This window comes from Curcuma longa, chromosome 4, assembly GCF_044706935.1.
Source record: "Curcuma longa cultivar G26 ecotype Majalengka, Jawa Barat chromosome 4, ITB_CL_G26_1.1, whole genome shotgun sequence".
Classification (NCBI taxonomy): domain Eukaryota; kingdom Viridiplantae; phylum Streptophyta; class Magnoliopsida; order Zingiberales; family Zingiberaceae; genus Curcuma; species Curcuma longa.
The window spans coordinates 5640958-5659170 of NC_133864.1; the positions used below are offsets into that span (position 1 = coordinate 5640958).

The 18213-nt window shown below is 38.1% G+C and overlaps 4 protein-coding genes across 6 annotated transcripts; 1 reads left to right on the forward strand and 3 right to left on the reverse strand.

Moving 5' to 3' along the window:
- Nucleotides 1–5402, forward strand: LOC141826245 (EH domain-containing protein 1-like). The gene is made up of 16 exons (XM_074713488.1): nucleotides 1–76; nucleotides 174–253; nucleotides 716–784; nucleotides 883–940; nucleotides 1034–1086; nucleotides 1184–1226; nucleotides 1303–1361; nucleotides 2267–2380; nucleotides 2542–2644; nucleotides 2745–2794; nucleotides 3363–3491; nucleotides 3570–3821; nucleotides 3889–3968; nucleotides 4091–4217; nucleotides 4298–4441; nucleotides 5011–5402. The coding sequence occupies exons 1-16, from the start codon at nucleotides 1–3 to the stop codon at nucleotides 5197–5199; spliced, it is 1626 nt and encodes a 541-aa protein (XP_074569589.1). The 3' UTR covers nucleotides 5200–5402.
- A 2497-nt stretch (nucleotides 5403–7899) lies between these two features.
- On the reverse strand, nucleotides 7900–9848 carry LOC141826246 (transcription factor MYB16-like). Its single transcript, XM_074713489.1, is given in 4 exon segments — nucleotides 7900–8612; nucleotides 8614–8901; nucleotides 9032–9161; nucleotides 9237–9848. Coding segments are annotated over 4 exon segments (1059 nt in total). The 5' UTR covers nucleotides 9370–9848; the 3' UTR covers nucleotides 7900–8104.
- Nucleotides 9849–10481: 633 nt separating this feature from the next.
- On the reverse strand, nucleotides 10482–13992 carry LOC141826247 (O-fucosyltransferase 31-like). Of its 3 annotated transcripts, XM_074713491.1 has the most exons (11): nucleotides 13835–13992; nucleotides 13109–13171; nucleotides 12934–13015; nucleotides 12750–12820; nucleotides 12580–12668; nucleotides 12272–12475; nucleotides 11522–11780; nucleotides 11205–11432; nucleotides 10930–11127; nucleotides 10632–10842; nucleotides 10482–10500 (listed from the first exon to the last, which is right to left on the reverse strand). In XM_074713491.1, the coding sequence occupies exons 1-10, from the start codon at nucleotides 13973–13975 to the stop codon at nucleotides 10633–10635; spliced, it is 1545 nt and encodes a 514-aa protein (XP_074569592.1). In that variant the 5' UTR covers nucleotides 13976–13992; the 3' UTR covers nucleotides 10482–10500; nucleotide 10632. The 3 variants fall into 3 exon arrangements, with proteins under 3 accessions (XP_074569592.1, XP_074569593.1, XP_074569591.1); XM_074713492.1 differs by lacking the exon at nucleotides 10482–10500 and having other exon boundaries at nucleotides 10513–10842; nucleotides 10933–11127; XM_074713490.1 differs by lacking the exon at nucleotides 10482–10500 and having other exon boundaries at nucleotides 10515–10842.
- Nucleotides 13993–16291: 2299 nt separating this feature from the next.
- LOC141827999 (large ribosomal subunit protein uL15x-like) lies at nucleotides 16292–17257 on the reverse strand. Its single transcript, XM_074715347.1, has one exon. The coding sequence runs from the start codon at nucleotides 17250–17252 to the stop codon at nucleotides 16803–16805; it is 450 nt and encodes a 149-aa protein (XP_074571448.1). The 5' UTR covers nucleotides 17253–17257; the 3' UTR covers nucleotides 16292–16802.
- Between the last annotated feature and the right edge of the window lie 956 nt (nucleotides 17258–18213).

The following is an 18213-nucleotide window of genomic DNA, read 5'->3' on the forward strand; positions in this document are numbered from 1 at the left end:
ATGGATATCAATTCCTTCCCGATCAGGAAAAATCACGCCAAGATCTACCAGGAATGGTTCTCCCTAGCGGATTCAGGTTCACCTCTGCTCGTGGATACTTTATCCTTTTTTTTTCCTTTACGCTTCGCGCTAGCCACGAAATCATTTTGAGATTTCAATCATGTTTTTGATAGATGGGGATGGACGCATCACGGGAAATGACGCCATCGCCTTCTTCGCCATGTCCAATTTGTCTCGCACCGATCTTAAGCAGGTAGATCGGGTTCAGTTGGTCGCTGCTGATGTTTTTTTAGTGTTTGTTGCCTGATATATATTTTTTGATCGTTTTTATTGCAGTTACCGAATCTGTTAATAGTACCTTCTGGCTTCTGTTGCATATTATGTTTTCGAAGAATATTCCACTAAATTGAACTTAGGGAAAAAGTTGCCACCTGCTATGTTTAAATCCATAATGACATTTACTAACTCGAACTCGAGGAAAAATTGATACCTGTTGTATTTGAATCTATAATGGCATGATTCCTATTTTTATCATTTGGATTTGATTATGGAGTTGAAGTCACGTGCTGTTTTTCTTGTGTTGAGATTTCTTCGATTTAGTTTATTATCTTCCCCTTTCTTGTTGACTATCGGCGAATCTATGTCTTGCGTTTTTTTCTCTATCTAAAGAGATCTAAGTTGCTAAGCGAGTCTCTCTATACCGCTTGGTATGAAGGTATGGGCCATTGCAGACTCTAAACGGCGAGGTTATCTGGGCTTCAAAGAATTTGTTTCAGCAATGCAGGTCTTCTTTCTTCGTTAATCAGTTAGTTATATTTAGTCCGATCTAGCAGGGGTGTGATTTCTTTCCTTAAGCTATGTTTTATCTTTTGATTTGAACAGCTTGTGGCGTTAGCACAAGCAGGCAATGAGATTAACCAAAATACACTTTCTCATGCGGGTAATCTATCAATCTATTATCTGAAATCACAAACGGCAAACTTTCAATGCTTCTAAATCACACACCACTTTCTTTCTTTCATCACTCTTGCAGATTTGGACAAATTGAATCCTCCACTTATGGAAGGCCTAGAAAATTTACTTTCTGTAAGTATCATAAATTTTCATATTATTTCGAAACTTAAAATTGTTCAGATATATACTATTTTCTGCTTAGTTTAACTTTCTGGTATTTTTTTCTCAGAGAACTAACGCTTCGACAGTGAAAACTGAACCTGAGCCATCTGGTAAGGAACTTATTGTGTATGCTGCGCTGGAATTTCTAGCACCAAAACAATGTAACATTGTTAGTCTCTTCTGTAGTGAATATTCAGACACAAAGACCAACATTACAGTGGTTCGGCTCTAAATCAGCAAAAACGGTATTCTATCTCCTCGTACATGTAGCTTTTGTATGTGCCTCATTTAGCTTGAGCACAATATTTTTCCATTCTGGTTTTCATGCGATTTAATTTGGAGTACTGAATAGTAAATACTTTAAATGCATAGATCATTGGTATATCATATTTCAAATGGCTATTTCTCGACTTCTATTGAATTATAAAGTTTATTTATTTTCCTCTTGTTTTGCTGGTTTATTCTTCTTTGTCTTTCTCTTGACGGATGATGCTTGGATTTTTTTTCGAAATTAACTTTTAATTCCCATAACATATGTGGCAAACAAGTGTAAGAGTTCTTCAAGAGATTAATCATGAAAAACACTTATGAAATAGAACCCAAACGACTGATAACACTTATAAGACCATAACAATTTCTTTATTCTTTATTGTTTTTATTTTTCAATTCTTTGTCTGAAAATATTTTCAAGCCCTTCTTTTAAACTAAATTCTAGCAACTATTTATAGGACCTTGATTATTTCATACCATGCCAGTCTGTCTGCTTGGTTCCCTTTCAATATCTTATAACACTTATAGCAAATAAGCTTTGGCATAAGATTTGCCTACTTACCCCTTGGCTACGCTAAGCATTGTTTAGATTGGATCTGTGAATATGCAGAGGTTGGTGTAATTCCATTAGTTTCATATATGATTAATTCAAAATATGCTTGATTGGTTGAGCATTCTGCGTTTCATTTCCCTGTCTAAGTTCATCAATTTTGTATTACTTGTTTGGCAAGTTTCTAATAAGAATGCATCTTTATATACCTAAATATTCCTTTTTAAATTAAGCTAGTGCTTTTTATTTTGATTTAATTTCCCATGTTGCTACTAATTATTTTCTTTTTGTGTTAACTATTCTAAAACTATATATTTGCCTTTGAATCAGATACCATTGAGCTCAGTTACTTCAATTGTTGATGGATTGAAGAGGTTATACCTTGAAAAGCTGAAACCTCTTGAAGTTACCTATCGTTTCACTGATTTTGCCTCTCCTTTGTTGGTATGTCTGGGCTCTACTCGATCATTCTCCACTTTCTACTTGTATTAATCAGGCCTTCATTAATACTGTGAACTAATAAACGTATCGATGTGTCAGCTTTTTTTTTTTTTGAATGTATTCCACTTAATTCTGATTCCAAATACATACTGGCTGCCTCGCAGACAAACAGTGATTTTGATGCTAAGCCCATGATCATGCTCCTGGGTCAATATTCCACTGGAAAAACAACATTCATTAAGCATTTACTGAAGTCAAGTTATCCAGGTCCTTATTTGTCACTATGGCTGATGTTTTCTTTATTTGCCAGATTTTTCTAACTAAGCAAAACTTCCATCACGGTATATTTTTTGCTCTTTTCTTTCAGGTGCTCATATCGGTCCAGAACCAACCACTGACCGATTTGTTGTGATAATGGTATGCAGTTTCTTTCCTTTTACTACTGATGGATGATCTTGGCTTCTTTTCTTTTCTTTATTTTGAGCAAATTAGCTATGTGGGAGGTTGATCATTTTCTTCACTAGAGGACTTTGTATATGTAAAATCATTGTTGCGTGTCCTTTTTGCTTCAAAATGTGCAAACCTTTAGACGGCCTAACATAGAAATGAGTACGTTATTTTAGTTGATAATGTGTCAAATACTTTTATTTATTTTCTCGTATTTTAGTCTCCATGGTTCATTCCATCTCCAAAGGGAATGCTATAGTTGATCCTCCGAGGCATTGGACAGACACTAAATTTATTGTGTATCCTCGCAATACGGATAGTTAATAGTTATTATTTTTTTACATTCTTCAAGAGCAGAGGATCTGCTTCCTTGACTTGTATTCTTTTACTAATGATGAGTTTGGCTTATTTTCTTTTTCTTTATTTTGAAAAACATTATTTTCACGTTTAGCATCGTTTTGGAGCATTGTTTCTTATTCATTTTCTGCATCTCTTCATTATGTACCGTGCAGTTATTTAACTACTATTGGTTTTTCAGTCCGGACCTGATGAAAGGACTGTTCCTGGGAATACTATTGCTGTACAAGCGGATATGCCTTTCAATGGTCTTACAACGTTTGGATCTGCATTTTTATCAAAGTTTGAGTGCTCACAAATGCCGAATTCGGTATATACTCCCATCTTTTTTTTTAAATGTTTGTGATGAAAAAATTTTACATGCTGTCTAAATGTACTACTTCCGAAGCTGCTGGAGCACTTAACGTTTGTCGACACCCCTGGAGTACTTTCTGGAGAAAAACAACGAACTCAACGCAGTTATGACTTCACCGGTGTTACTTCATGGTTCGCGTCGAAATGTGATCTTATTCTTCTTTTGTTCGATCCACATAAACTTGACATAAGTGATGAGTTCAAACGTGTCATTGCCTCTCTCCGTGGTCATGACGACAAAATACGCGTGGTTCTGAATAAAGCGGACCAAGTTGACACTCAACAGGTGAACCAGTTACAATGTCTTTGAATTCGCAAACTATATACTCATAGTACACGTTTCATCCTCGTAGCTTATGAGAGTTTATGGTGCATTGATGTGGTCACTCGGAAAAGTTCTAAATACTCCTGAAGTAATGCGCGTATACATCGGGTATGCATCCTTTTCATTACACCTTCAAGACTTTGATACAGTATCGGTTTAACGAGGTCAGAATCTGTAATTGTACTTTGATAAATAAACGAATGCATAAGTTGTTGACTATGTTTAAACAGTTCGTTCAATGACAAACCCATAAACGAGGCTGCGGTTGGTCCACTTGGGAAGGAGCTGTTTGAAAAAGAACAGGATGACCTCCTTTCTGATTTGAAAGATATTCCGAAGAAGGCTTGTGATCGCAAGGTAATTCAATCAAATTTCATATCCCCTTTTGTATCTCACTTCATCGTCTAATTTCTTTCAGACATTTTCATTGATTGCAGATCAACGAATTCGTTAAGAGAGCTAGAGCTGCAAAAATTCATGCTTATATCATTAGTCAACTTAAAAATGAGATGCCAACAATGCTGGGCAAGGCAAAGGCTCAACAAAGACTCATTGATAATCTGGAGGATCAGTTTGCTAAGGTATTTTCCCCCATTGCATTTAATTTAAAATTTGTTTAGTAGTGCTTTTTGAAAGATTATACGAAAAAATAAAAAAATTGATTACGAGCCCAAAATATAAAATTTCGTGCATCCTTGAAATTCATACCCATACCAGAAGGTTCAAATTTTAGGGATGATTTGATCCAAAAGTCGAGTTCAGATCAATTTATGTATTTATCTGAGTACTAGTACAATGAAAAACTCACATGTTGCTCATATACCAAAAACTTCTCTATAAGGAAATCCTGTCGTTTAGTCTCCAAAGCGTAGCCATAGCATCCTTGTAAAATCATATTTTTAAATTTCTAAAATAGAATTAATTTAACACTTTCCATCATAATTGAACCTATTATGCGCTGAATCTATCACTTTAAAAAATTTACAATAAATTTATTTGACACCTAATTGAGGCTATTATTCTCAATATTTGGCTGGCCTAGTTCACTACTTCTCAAAACAAAAAATACAAGGTTGCTTTCTATTTTATTTCAAATTGATGGTGCAAATGTGTGAACCTATGCTTATATTCCGTCAGCTGCTTTGAACAGGTTCAGAGGGAGTATCATCTCCCAGCCGGCGATTTCCCCGACGTGGAGCACTTTAAAGAAGTTCTGAGCGGCTACAGCATCGATAAGTTTGAGAAACTGAAACCCAAAATGGTGCAGGCTGTGGACGATATGCTTGCTCATGACATCCCCCAACTGCTCAAAAATTTCAGGAACCCATACGAACCCTGAGAGCAGGTATCGCATCGAGAGCAGTTTACAATTGCAAATGATTTCTACTATTCTTGAAACAGGGGCCAATCTATGGATGGCTCAGACTGCACCTTGTTCCACTGCGCCATGCTATTATTAAATCCGAACTTGTAACTATAAGGTTGAGATGTAGCACTTTGGGTTCATATTCAAAGTAAATGTGTTAAATGTGGCAAAGCAAATGTAAAGAAGCCTCTTGGTTTGAGGTTTAGTACAGCAAATGTAGCATTTGATTTGGCCTCAATTTTGGACTCTTTCCATTCATGTTTTGCAGGTAATATTTCTTCAACTCACAGGCTACGGATTGTTTCTCTAGCTATTTTTCTTTCTTTACAGAAGGTTTGTATGTTCTTGTACTTGAGACATAGTTCTCATTCTCACTTCTCATCTTACAAGTCAATATTCCACATTTAATTTGTTTAGTCCCCACATGCTTTTGAAATGCATTAAATGCTAACATATGGCTCATTTGTTTCACACTTTGGTGCCACTTAGGCTGAATTTTTAGTTCCAAAGTAGTCGATTCACATTTAGCGTGAAGTTGATGTTCTTTTCCTTATTATAATGTTGAACTATGGAAAACCCTTTTAGATGGGATACCATAAAACAGGTGCAATTAGTGTGCAACGACATTCAATATTGATTACAAATTAAGGAATTAGCTTTTGGTATGAAAATAAGGAATGGTAACATATATGCCCTCTGATTCTCATAATCTTCTTGATGGCCATCACCTTCCATCATAAATTTTAATATCAAAGCTTTGAGTTAGCACAATTCAGCAATTTCTGAATTCAATTTTCTCTCCTTCAACTTGCCTTCAGTTTGTATTGATATGGAGCCATAGTTGAACTGGAAGGGAAAGCTTCGAGAGCTGTCTTAAATGCGGCGATGGCGACCTATAACGATGGGTGTTGCTGTGCAGTAGATTAGCATGTGCTTAGTGAAGGCAAAGGTAAAAAAAGTGAAACTAATTATTGTGTTTGTGAGGTTGGTTTTCACATTGATGGATCGCATCTACTTCACCATCACGCACATAATTTATTGCAGGACACAACGAGTGTTGCTTTCGGGACAGGTTATTGTGGTAACTCTACTTTCATCCATGTCAGAGCAAGACATCTACTGCCATTGAAAACCTATTCGTCGCTTGGAAGTCAGATCTACCTTGTTCCACTATTTAGGTACATTTTCTTTATCATTAATGTGTTTTTTTTTTGTCTTGATCTTGCATTGAATTGTTTGTTGTAAATATAAATGTTAATCCTAGCCTGAGATGAAGGATAATTCTTTCAACAAAAGTTTAAAATCTCGAATTGTATTGATTGGAAAGATACTATTTTAGTATCATGTCGATATTTTAACGTATGATGTCGGTAATAAATTATAATTGAAGATAGAAGTAGGTGAAACATAGAAATGAGGCATTGTTTGTATTCTATAAATTATTGAAATTTGATACACATAAACAATATCTCATTCTTTTGTTTCATCTCATTTCTCCTTCAACCTCTAATCTATTATCATGGATTGGAACATCATTACAACTTTTAGATTAAAGATCAAGACAATGATAGTTTGAGATTTTAAATTTCAATATCAAATGATATCGAATTTGAATGATTTACTGAAATGGTATATTTCAACCATTTCATCTAGTACGATACAAGATTTTAAATCATGTTTCTAACATCCATAGCTTTCTAACTCGATCATAGATATCATCTAGATTCTCCTTTTATTTTATTTAGGTTGCGCATTTATATGATTTTCACAACTAAATTATACTTAAACAAATCCAAATTCATACTCAGTTTCCCATTTCGACTTGGTCCTTCAAATACTTTATATACTAAAAAAAAAATCAAAATTAATATTCAACTACATATGGTTTGACTAAAACCATATTTTATATAATATTTTAAGCTCATTTTTTGTTTGTTGAGCAGCAATGATGATTGAAAATTTAGTTAACCTACTAGAAAGAAATCTGTGTTTGATTCCCATAATCTGTATAACAGTGCAAGGCAACTTCTTGCTGATCAATAATTGTATCCTTCCATGGATGCATGCCTTTTCATTATCTTATCTGAGCTCGTTGAACAAGACAACCTAAAAGAAAACCTTCAATTCCTTCACCAACCTAAGTAGCTGCTGCTGCTGCTGCTCTCTTTCTTTCTCATTATATATATATATATATATATATAAACAGGGCGAGCAATGGGCATGTGCGTTGTCCCTCTCATGTCAACTAGTACATCACACTCATTTCTGTGGGGTAGGCCCAAATTGGATGAGGAAGAAAGACCTCTCAGAGACTTTATGTCATTGGGTGGAAGGACTGCTGCATGCATGGATTGCTGGTCAAACTGTGCCGCATCGATCATGGTACAACGGAGTAAATGACAGGCCAGAGCAAAACCTTGCAGCTGAGGCATGCCAAGACTCAGTCCTTTCAATATCTTTGGAATTCAAGGTGTATTTATTTAGGTTGATAATTATTTCTGCAAGGAGAACTTTTAGGAAACTGAGTGACACTTAAGAAAAGCAACACTGGAAATTGCTCTTGTTTGATGCTATGGTCAGTCAATGAGTTTTATAATGATCAGAGTATTTTAGGGGAAGGCACTGTGAGAAAAAAATGAGCAGACATTTGACGATTTAGCTGCAAACACTCGATCTGTAAAAAGCTCATGAAAGCTACTAAATTTAAGCAAATAAACAAACCAGAAGTTACAATCCCAGTACGATGCAAGCGCCTAACTGCTGCATTTTATTTGTTTGTTTCTTACAGATTCGATTGGAGGCAAGCAGTGAAGTTCTTGAATCAAGGAGCAGGCTAATGGCTAGTTAAGTGCAGAGAAAAAGGTTACTGGCTTCGATTCTAGAACGTCGGCGACGAGGTGGAAGAAGAGGAAGAGTTGACGGAGTTGAGAATGGTGTTCCAGTAGTTCTTGTTCATTTCTACCTCCTCTTCTTCCTCCTCTCGCAGGCAGCCGTTGTTTCCGTAAGAATCGCCGCCGCCGCCGCAGTCGGAATTCTTGTCTCCCAGCAGCATCCCGGTGAAGCCTCCGCCGACTTGCAGTTGGTCCCATGCGCAGGCCTCTCCATCTCCTAGCCACGGTGCCTCCCCGCCGACGACAGCGTCGTAGATGCCCAAGCCCGCAAAGTTATCCATCCTGTCGCCTCCTTGGTAGCCGAGGACCGTCGCGGCAGCATTGCCGTCGACGAGCCCTCCGGCGGCCGCCGCCGCCGCCACCAGCAGCCGGTTCTCCGCAAAGCTCAACGTGGAGGTGGGCGACTCAAGATCCGACCTTTGGCCTTGCGCCGGCGGCTTTCCCTCCCACGCCTCTCGCCAAGCCCGGAGCACGCCGACGCAGCCCGGCGGAGAGGTGGAGGAGGAGGGCGGCGACCATGGCCGCCGCAGTCCTTAGCCTCGACTCGCGCACGAGGCGCGCCTCGGCCTCCAGGCGCGCGCTCTCCCACTGCGCCATGTGGCTGAGGTTGGCGGCGCTCCGGGAGCGGCCGGCGTCGGCGGCGGGGCCGAGGGCGTCGCTCTTCGCCTTGTGCGTGCACGGGTCGATGCCCATCTTCGCCAGCCGCTTCTTCAGGTGCGTGTTCCAGTAGTTCTTGATCTCATTGTCTGTTCTCTTCGGCAAGTGCGTCGCGATCGCAGACCACCTGAAACAAGGAAACCTCCAAACCATGAGAATTCTCTTCCTTAAAACACCACCACGCTCACTCACGCTCTGTTAAACAACATAGTAATCAAACAGAGAAACAATGCAGCATTTGGAGGAGCAGATTGAACCTGTTCCCGAGCAGAGCATGCAGTTGGATGATGGTCTGCTCCTCCTGCACGCTAAACTCCCCTCTCTTGATGTCCGGCCTCAGGTAGTTGGTCCACCTCAACCTGCAACTCTTCCCGCACCTCTGCAGCCCTGCAAAAGCACCACCACAATTCGCACTTCGTCGTCCTTTTACCATTCTCAAGCACAATTCAGGTGAGCGCTCACCTGCTTTCGCGGGCAAAGCTCTCCAGCTTCCATGGCCGTGCTTCTCGACGTAGGCCAGTAGCTTCTGGTCTTCCTCCGGCGTCCACGGCCCCTTCTTCAGTCCCACCTTCTCGCAGCACGGAGATCGACCCATCACAATTCTCACTCCCCAACCTCACAGGACTATCTGCTTCTTGCTCAAGCACTCATCGCCATCGACCAGTCTATCTCATAGTGTGTTACAGCAAATGCGAAGTCTTTATTGCAGAGAGAGAGAGAAGGAGAGAGAGAGAGAGGGCACCATACAGAAATGGCACTGAAATAAATAACGCTTTGCTGGTTAGGGACACAATAATCCCTTGCAAACTCAGCTTGTCCTGTCCTTCTCTCTGCTCTTTTAACCGCGTCTGTTTTAATCCATGGAGGTGGAGTTTTGGCAGAGATGAATGTCAGGCTGGCGATGGGAATGGGAATGGAAGCAGGGGAATGCCCGGTTCTCAGTGCAAGGGAACGCCTGCACGAGGCCTGCCATTCCTCATCTGCACCAGTGAATCAGGCTTCATGTTTCAGCAGTGGATCTTTTGTTCCTTTCAGCAGTCAAACTTGGACAAGTTTTTGCAAGAAATGTGTGCATTTTGGAGTGTCTGGTGTGGAATTGGATGCCTGGATTCGAGTTGGATTCAGAAGATAAATAACAGGAAAACAACAGAACAAACGAAATCCGTCTAGTTGGAAGATGTTGCCAGAAAAGTCAAACTGAGGCACAATTTAGTGGCCATATCAAATCATGTCGTTGACTTTTATAAGATGGTGTCTTTGACTTGTACACTCCATTTACATTCACAATGTTCGACTTACCTGGTAGAAAACAAAATTGATCGTCTCCAAATGCCTTGGTGGAGAGATCGGCACTCTCGGCCAAAAAGTTCAACAGTGCTTTTTTGACATGTATATCAGAATAATTTTGGAGCATTTGGACCGGCTATGACTATTTACCTGTCGGCTCCTGGTTGGCCTATTTTTCCCCTGTACCTCTTTCAAACATTGCAAATCAATCATGTTTCAAAATAGTCTTGAAAATTCATTTCGGAAAGTCTTAAAATTACCTCATGAAAACCTCATAAATTTCTCGGAAATTTACTTATATATAAATATATAATTTTATTTAAGAAAATTGGGCCCAAGTTGGACCTACAGAAACATTAAGCAATTCAATTCAATCTCTCAAAATATCTTTGTTACCACCAAACTGGTAATAGATAATTTCGCTTGAATTGATGGTATCCTGTGCATATTACAGATAGAAAGTTGGTAGGAATTTTCTCAAAAAAATTATCCACTTCAACTGAAAAGAACAATTTATATATAAAAAAAGGTTTAAAAAAATGGCACCTATAATGTAAAAGCTTGCAATACCTCATCTTTCACACATGCAATCTGTAGCTGGATATGTGTAAATAGACTGTTTTGGCTTCCTCAACCTAATCTGCCCTTGTCGCATCTTGTGACCTGACTCGACCGCCTGCTGAAAGTCGGACCACTCGATGCTCTTATTCAGAAACAATTGCCCGAGCAGGCTCATGCTCGGTCGTATGGTCTTCAAGCTCTTGTATGTCCGATAGCCCAACTAGATCCATCAAAAAAATCTCGGTCAGTAATAGCTCTCAAAGCAAGTGATTGCCAAATGCTAAGTTGTTATCACAAGAAAACTAACTACTGCATTGTGCATGTTGCCAGGGGACGCAGAGATGAAGATGTCTGCGTGCATGCTAACAAAGTAGTCGACGGCAGCCAGAAGAGATGCCTTGCCATCCACCTGCATTAGTTCCTCTTCCGAAGCAAGGTTCTTCTTATCTTCCATGAGCGGGAATAGCTTTCGCAGGCTAGAAATTCTAGCCTCTCCGCCATACACCTGAAGCACAAGGTTCAACATCAAGGCTTCTATGTCTTCATCCACCGGAAAAAACGCACACACACACAGTTACAGACCTTATGGGAGGCGAGATATAGCCGGGTGCTGCTGTCAAAGCCCAAGGCTACCAGTAGCAATCCTATTTCTTCAGGGGTTAATGGGCATCTACCCTGGCCTCGCAACTCCTCGTCGGTAAATTGGGAATTTAACACCCTCCCTTGCCATATCACTTGCCTATATTTGGCTAAGGCAAGCCTTTCAGCTTTACCACCCCCAAAATCACAGGCAGAGTGTGCAGCCATGTCCTGCATGCATATCTTTGTTGATCATGACTTGTAATCCTCAAGTCCAATTTAGGAATTATCTAAGCAGTAGAAATGTGTTAGGCTTATACCTTATCGAACCGAAGGTGTAACACTGCAAATTTTCCTGAGCCTACTTCATTCTCATCTTGAATCTCTTTTATATACTCATTGGTCTTTTCATGGATTGGATTCCTCAATCTCTTAACAAGGGTCTGTCCTAATGCAGTGATATGAGCAACAAAAGCTAATGCCTGAAAATTTACTTTACATCTCAGGCGTTGTATGTCGCCTGGCAAATTGTCGAAAGCCAGTCGGTGTGAGAACGGAGAAATCGCAGCGATGCCGTAACTGTCGCAGCACAATCAGAGTAAGCAACTGATAGCATGAGAAAAAAATATGTAGTATGTAATCCATAGAAACTTAATCATGTAACTCTACACAATGTTCTTATAAGCAAAAATCTACTTTAGTTATCAAGGAGACAAAATTTGCTAACCCAGCATACAACTGTGTTCTTTATCAAATGACAGCTCACCAAACAGAAGCTTTTAATTTGTTCGCTGTGATAACTCATTGGTGCAATCTAGTTAGTAACAAGCAGCGATAAGTGAGTTTTAGTACACAGGACTTGTTGAGTCTGAAGATCCAATTACAAGCTTGTATTAGGACTCCAGAAACAAAATGAGTTTACATTTGATCATAGAAACTTATTAAAGCACAAGAAGAGAATTAATACCCAATCCTTGACTGTACAACTCGAGGGAGGGAGATGGTAAATGTAATAGTTAAACTAGTAATAAACTGTTCGAGCAACATGAAAAAGCTGCATAATCACTGACCTGTGTAAGACAGGCAGAACATTCTCGAGATACCAATCTGCAGAAGCATGAACAGGTGCAGTCTTCACCCTTGTAGCACGAATGCCAATAGCATAATACTCTCTGGTGCTCCAAGAGTATTCTTTAGGCAATCCTCTAGCTATTGAGATGTCATCTTTTAGTGTATCAATAAAATGGTCAATGTCAAATATCTCATCAAATGAGCTGAAAAAGCAAAAAAAGGAAACAATCATTATTTTTTTGTTCTCCATTCAGGTTCTAAACTCACTAAAGATGAAGAAAAAATAAAGCTATTTCTCCAAGACTACCTCATATCTTTCCAAACAGGATTAACTTCGAGGTGTGGAATAACAAGGGTAGCATTCAAGATCTTAGCAACAGCAACTGCATCACAGATCTACAAAACAAGTGAGGTTGATTTGGAAGTTTTCAATTACCAGTTACTGAAAAAAACAGTAAAACAATGAATCTTGCTTACTGCCATTCTTTGTTGATTCAGCCCACCGTCAAGGAAAACCTGAATAAATCCATTTAACTTGCTAGGCAGTGCTAGAGAGTATAAAATAGAGACGTCATCCAATGAATCCATCAAGAAAAATCAGTACATGGAAAAAGGAGACTTCTGAGTTGACCATGTAATGTCACTGTTGTACAATACTTACAGGAGGTACTCAAAGATTGGATACAAGGTTTCCATCCTTGTGGTGCTAAGGGAGCCCAAAGCTCAGACTTTTTGTCAATTGACTTGAAAAAAAAATGGAAATAATGAAAAAGATGAACATTGAAGTCAGTAGAATGTATGATGATTAGTGTGTATAAGTGAATATATGTACTTACTGTTCTGTGTTGTAAGGCACCCTTTAAAAGGGACAGATGCTTAGGTTGTGGAGCATTCCACTCCTGCAAATATTATTATCTTGACTCATTTATCAATTAAAATGCAAAGAAACACAATTCAAATATCACCAATACCACTAAAATGCACAATGATATATGTAAAACTAAAGTGCTTCTGAATGCAAGTCGATGTTAATATTTGAAGACTCGTGATACCTCAGTACGCGACTCTAAATAGCAAACTAATATACTTTGCTCAAATGAAGTACTTGAGCCAAAGCTTGACCAGTAAATTTGGTCCTACAGACAGTTTCAACTAATTCTTTGGGAAAATGAAAATGAGAGTGCATTGAGCACCCACCCTTATAGGATTTATAGTGAAAATTCATTGTATTCAAAACTCCATAAATTGATATTGAACAACAGCAATTTAATATGAATAATGCCTATTCAGTTGATTCGAGCTCCAGATTAAAAAAAATTTTCATGCTTCTGATAACCATCGGTTGCTTTCAGCAAATTGGATAACCAATTCATTCCTGATGCACTCGAGGAGCAAGGGGTTTAGTAGGGCAATCAAAGAACATGGATCATATCGAATCATCAATAATCTCACGTTACCGAAATTCTCATAACAAAAAAACAACTTTCGAAACGAAATCTCACACAAGTCTAAAAATAGAGAACGATTTCATACAAATTACAGTAACAAGAAAGAGGGCTCACAGAGAAGATGGAAGGAAAGGTACGACCAAGCGGGCTGAAGAGCGAGGGGAAGAAGGACGGGATGAGGAGAAGCAGCGAAGCCGCCAGCAGTCCGCTCCTATGCGGCGGCCGGTAACGGTAGCTCCACCATCGCAACAGCATATCTGGTAGGTAATCTGATAAACCCAAACCTAGACGACGACAGAGTATTCAGTAAAAACGGATTCTAATCGAACTAAATTAATCGTCGAATTAAATTTTTTTTCGAACTAATTAAACTTATTGAATTTTTTAATAAAAATTAAACCATCTAAATTAATAAAATATCAATTAATTTAATAAAATTGAAGTGATTAAAATTTTCAAATAATATAAAAATTTATAGATTAATTAAGGATTTATCAAGTTACTTATTTAAAATTTAATGATTAATTTTTTATTTTAAATTATTTAATTTAATTGAATTAATCGATATAATTAATTTTTTAAAAAATTAAAATTTTAAAATAATTAAATTGAATTTTTAAATTGAATCGATTTAGTTAATTTAATTAAATTTTTACTGATCCATATTTAAAAATAAAAAAATAAGAAAAAGTTCTACGAAACCCGTCATCGGAATTTCCATAGTGGCTGAAATTTTGGACTTCCAATCTCGAAAGCAATGACTTTAAGGAGATATTCTGTCAAATATCAATAGAGGTATTGCGAATCAGTGGTGGAAGAACTCTATTCAAATTCAATCTGGGTAGGTAGAAATGGTAATTTCAAGTAGAATTGAGTATTTAATTAAAATCTATTAAATTAAATTAAATTAATCAAAATCAAATAAATTAAAAAATTTTAAACTAATCGAATCAATCAAAATTTTTAATAAAAATTAAATCGATAAAATATAAATTAAAATATCAAATTAATTAAAATTTTCAAGTAATATGGAAGATTTATGAATTAGTTAGGAATTTATAAATTGATTTATTAAAAATTTATCGATTAAAATTTTATTTTGGATTATTTGATTTATTTAGGTTAAATTTTAAAATCAAACTAAATTAATCGATACAATCATTTTTTAAAGAAAAAATTTAAATTTTAAAATAATTAAATTAAAATTTTTAATTTAGTCAGTTCCATCGATTTAATTTAATTCAACTTTGCTCACCCTTAATAATTGAACTTTGCAGAAAAAAAAAAAAGAAATAAGAAAGAGTCCTTGAGAGCAGATGATGTCCCTTGGATCAAGCTGTCGGGCCTGTACGCGTGCGTACCACGATGACAGAGATAAGGATGCAAAAGCGGTAGACTTACTCGGAAGGTTGTACAATGCTCAACATCGGAGATCAATGGGCCACTAGCAATTTGGGCATCCAAAAAAAATAAATAAATATATTCTAGTTAGATGTCTTGACTATCCCGGATAATGGAATCACGGTAAAATTTTCCACCAACCATCAGAATAAATACTTATGGTAATCAGTCCAGACGCCCAATCCTTTATTGCACTCTCCATTTAAAGAAAATTTCTTACAAATGAGGAACACAGGATTAAAGACTGTATTTACCCTGATGGCCGATGAGAACCTTCCGTGGGATCAAGCCATCACCCAGGGATAATCAATGAAGCAACTGAAACTATAAGGAGATGTCTTAATGAATATCGATTGAGGTATTGTAGATCAAACTCTATTCATCCAATATGTTCGCTTTTATTCAATTTCAAATAAGATTGAGTATTCAATTAAAAGTAATATCCTCTTCCATCATAATCAACTACAATTTTTCAATTTACTTCTCATAAATAATCGTAAAACAGACCATGCAAGACTACTAGGACGATGAATTCCACTTTTTATAGAAAAATATTCGATTAAAATCAAACTCCATCAAATTAATCAAAAACCAAACAAATTGATTTTTTTGAACTAACTAAATCAATCAATTTTTTAAAATAAAAATCAAGCAAATCAAACTAATAAAACATCATTTAATTCGATCAAAAATTAAATTAATCAAAATTTTTAAATAATATAAAATTTTATTGATTAATTAAAAATTTATAAATTTACTTATTTAAAAATTTATCAATTAGTTTCTTTTATTTTGAATTATCCGATTTAACTAAATAAAAATTTTCAAAATCAAAGTAGAATTGAATTAATCAATATAGTTATTTTTTAAAAAAACTAAAATTTCAAAATAAATTCAATGAACTTTTAAATTGAATACCCATGAACCTTTTTGTTTCCAAATGGCTTTGAAGAAGAATTTCTTATCTTGAATCAGAAACAACACGACAAAAGACGTGATGAAACAACACATTTAACTGATGAATGTTGTAACTGGGTAAAAGACACGCAGCATGATATAGAACAATGCCGAGAAAGTTAACCATGAAAAGAATATACACAAATAAATCGTATATAATTTTTTAAAATTGATATAAGATATCCAATTTACATCTATTAATCGATTTGATGTCATAAAAATTTTACATCCTATGACTACTCAGATAAATTAAAAGCGCTCATCACACTGGCCTAAGGCAAGTACACCAGGTACATGATTCTTTGATAGATTGAACTAATTAAACATATTTTTGCCATTGGCAATGTCAAATTTCGGAAAATAAAGAAATATAATTAGCAACAAGAAATGTAAATCCTGCAATACTAAAACTAGGATATAGTAAAAATAAATAAGCAACTAAACAGATTGTGAAGGAACTTGCTAAATCTAAGACTTTATAAGCTACCAATCTAAGACTTTTAAGAATCCTAAATCGGAACAGTGCAGCAGCCGGTGTAATCATTAAAATCAACAAAACACGTCTGAAAAGATTCAAGTTTTTGCAATCAGAGTAGCGAAAATGTTGCATAAATAACCAGTATCAAATCCAGTAGAAGGTTTTCTATACTGTGGTTCGAGAAATAAATTAAAATTCGAATGTAAAAAAAAAACTTAAAATTATTCCGAACTACCAACCTCCAAATCAGGCAGTGAGAACGACAGCGCCGCCGGCCTCCTTGATCTTCTGCTCCGCGATCTTGGATATGAGCTTGGTTTTCACGACGATGGGGCGGGATGGGGGGAGCGATCCCTTGCCGAGCACTTTGAAGTAGCCATACTCGGCGACATCGAGCAGCGGAACGGAACCGCCTTTGGATCTGGCGGTCGATTCCTTCACCTCGTCGGGGATGAGCGACCAAAGAGTGTCGACGTTGACGATGGGGCAGTGGAACTTGTTGCGGAGGCGGTGGAAGTAGCGCATGCCGACCTTGCCGAAGTAGCCCGGGTGGTACTTGTCGAACAGGATGCGGTGGTGGTGCATGCCTCCGGCGTTCCCGCGGCCTCCCGGGTGCTTCCGGTGCTTCCCAATGCGGCCGTGGCCGGCGCTCACATGTCCTCGCTTCTTCCGGTTCTTCTTCAAGCGGGTCGTCATCGTCGTCTGCTGCTAGGGTTTCGAAAAGGACGAGAGGAATTTATAGCATGGGGTGAAAGAGACAAGATGATAATGGGCCTTTGGAGGAGTTTAAATGGGCCAGTCAAAGCCCAACAAAAAATAGCCCACAAATGAACAATCTGGCCTCTCCCTCCACTCCGCCGTCGCCATCCTCTTCGAACTCCGCCTCCCTCGTATTCGCCATGCTCCCGCTCCTTCTCATCCGAGATTTCGACCACTTCGCTGCCGTCCGCTCCTCCCTCAGCCTCTCCGATAGGTTCCCTTTCCCGATCGCCGCAAGGCGGTCGCCTTCCGCTTCTCAAGCCTCCTCTTCTCCAGGCGAATTTCTCCCCGATCTAAACTCTGTCCCCTCGCCTCGGATTCGTCCGGAGCCACCGCAGCACCACTCGTCTAGGCCTTGGATTTCTCCCACTGGGAGACACGCAGCATGGCGCTACCCTTTCCCGGATTTCTTACGTTCGTGATCGGCAACAGTTTCAGGTCGAAGGCCGAGTTTTCTCTTCAAGACATGGGTCGAATTTTCTGGTACTCCTTTCGTCTCATGGGATATCTTAAGCCCCGGCATGGCTTGCTTTCGGAGAGATGAAGCGTCAGTTAATCTTACAGACAAATGGTATTTTCTGAAAGTCCACTTCAATATATCAAATAGATAGCAAACTATTTCTATCTCCGATAATGGAAATACCGTTGTTATGTCTGCAAATGTTTCCCTGGTATCCTCATGCACCATGTTGTAGATCATCATTCGTTTTATGATTGTAAAATGAATCTGGTCAATGGTTAGGAGAAGAGTCAGAGCAGTTAACATAGACGAGACAGCAAAGTGAAATGATTTAGATGTTGGAGACATGGTGAAACTGTGAAAAGCTAACATTTACTACTTTCCTATGCTAAACTGGAATTGACGCATGCATATGACCATATGAGATCATTGGTGCTA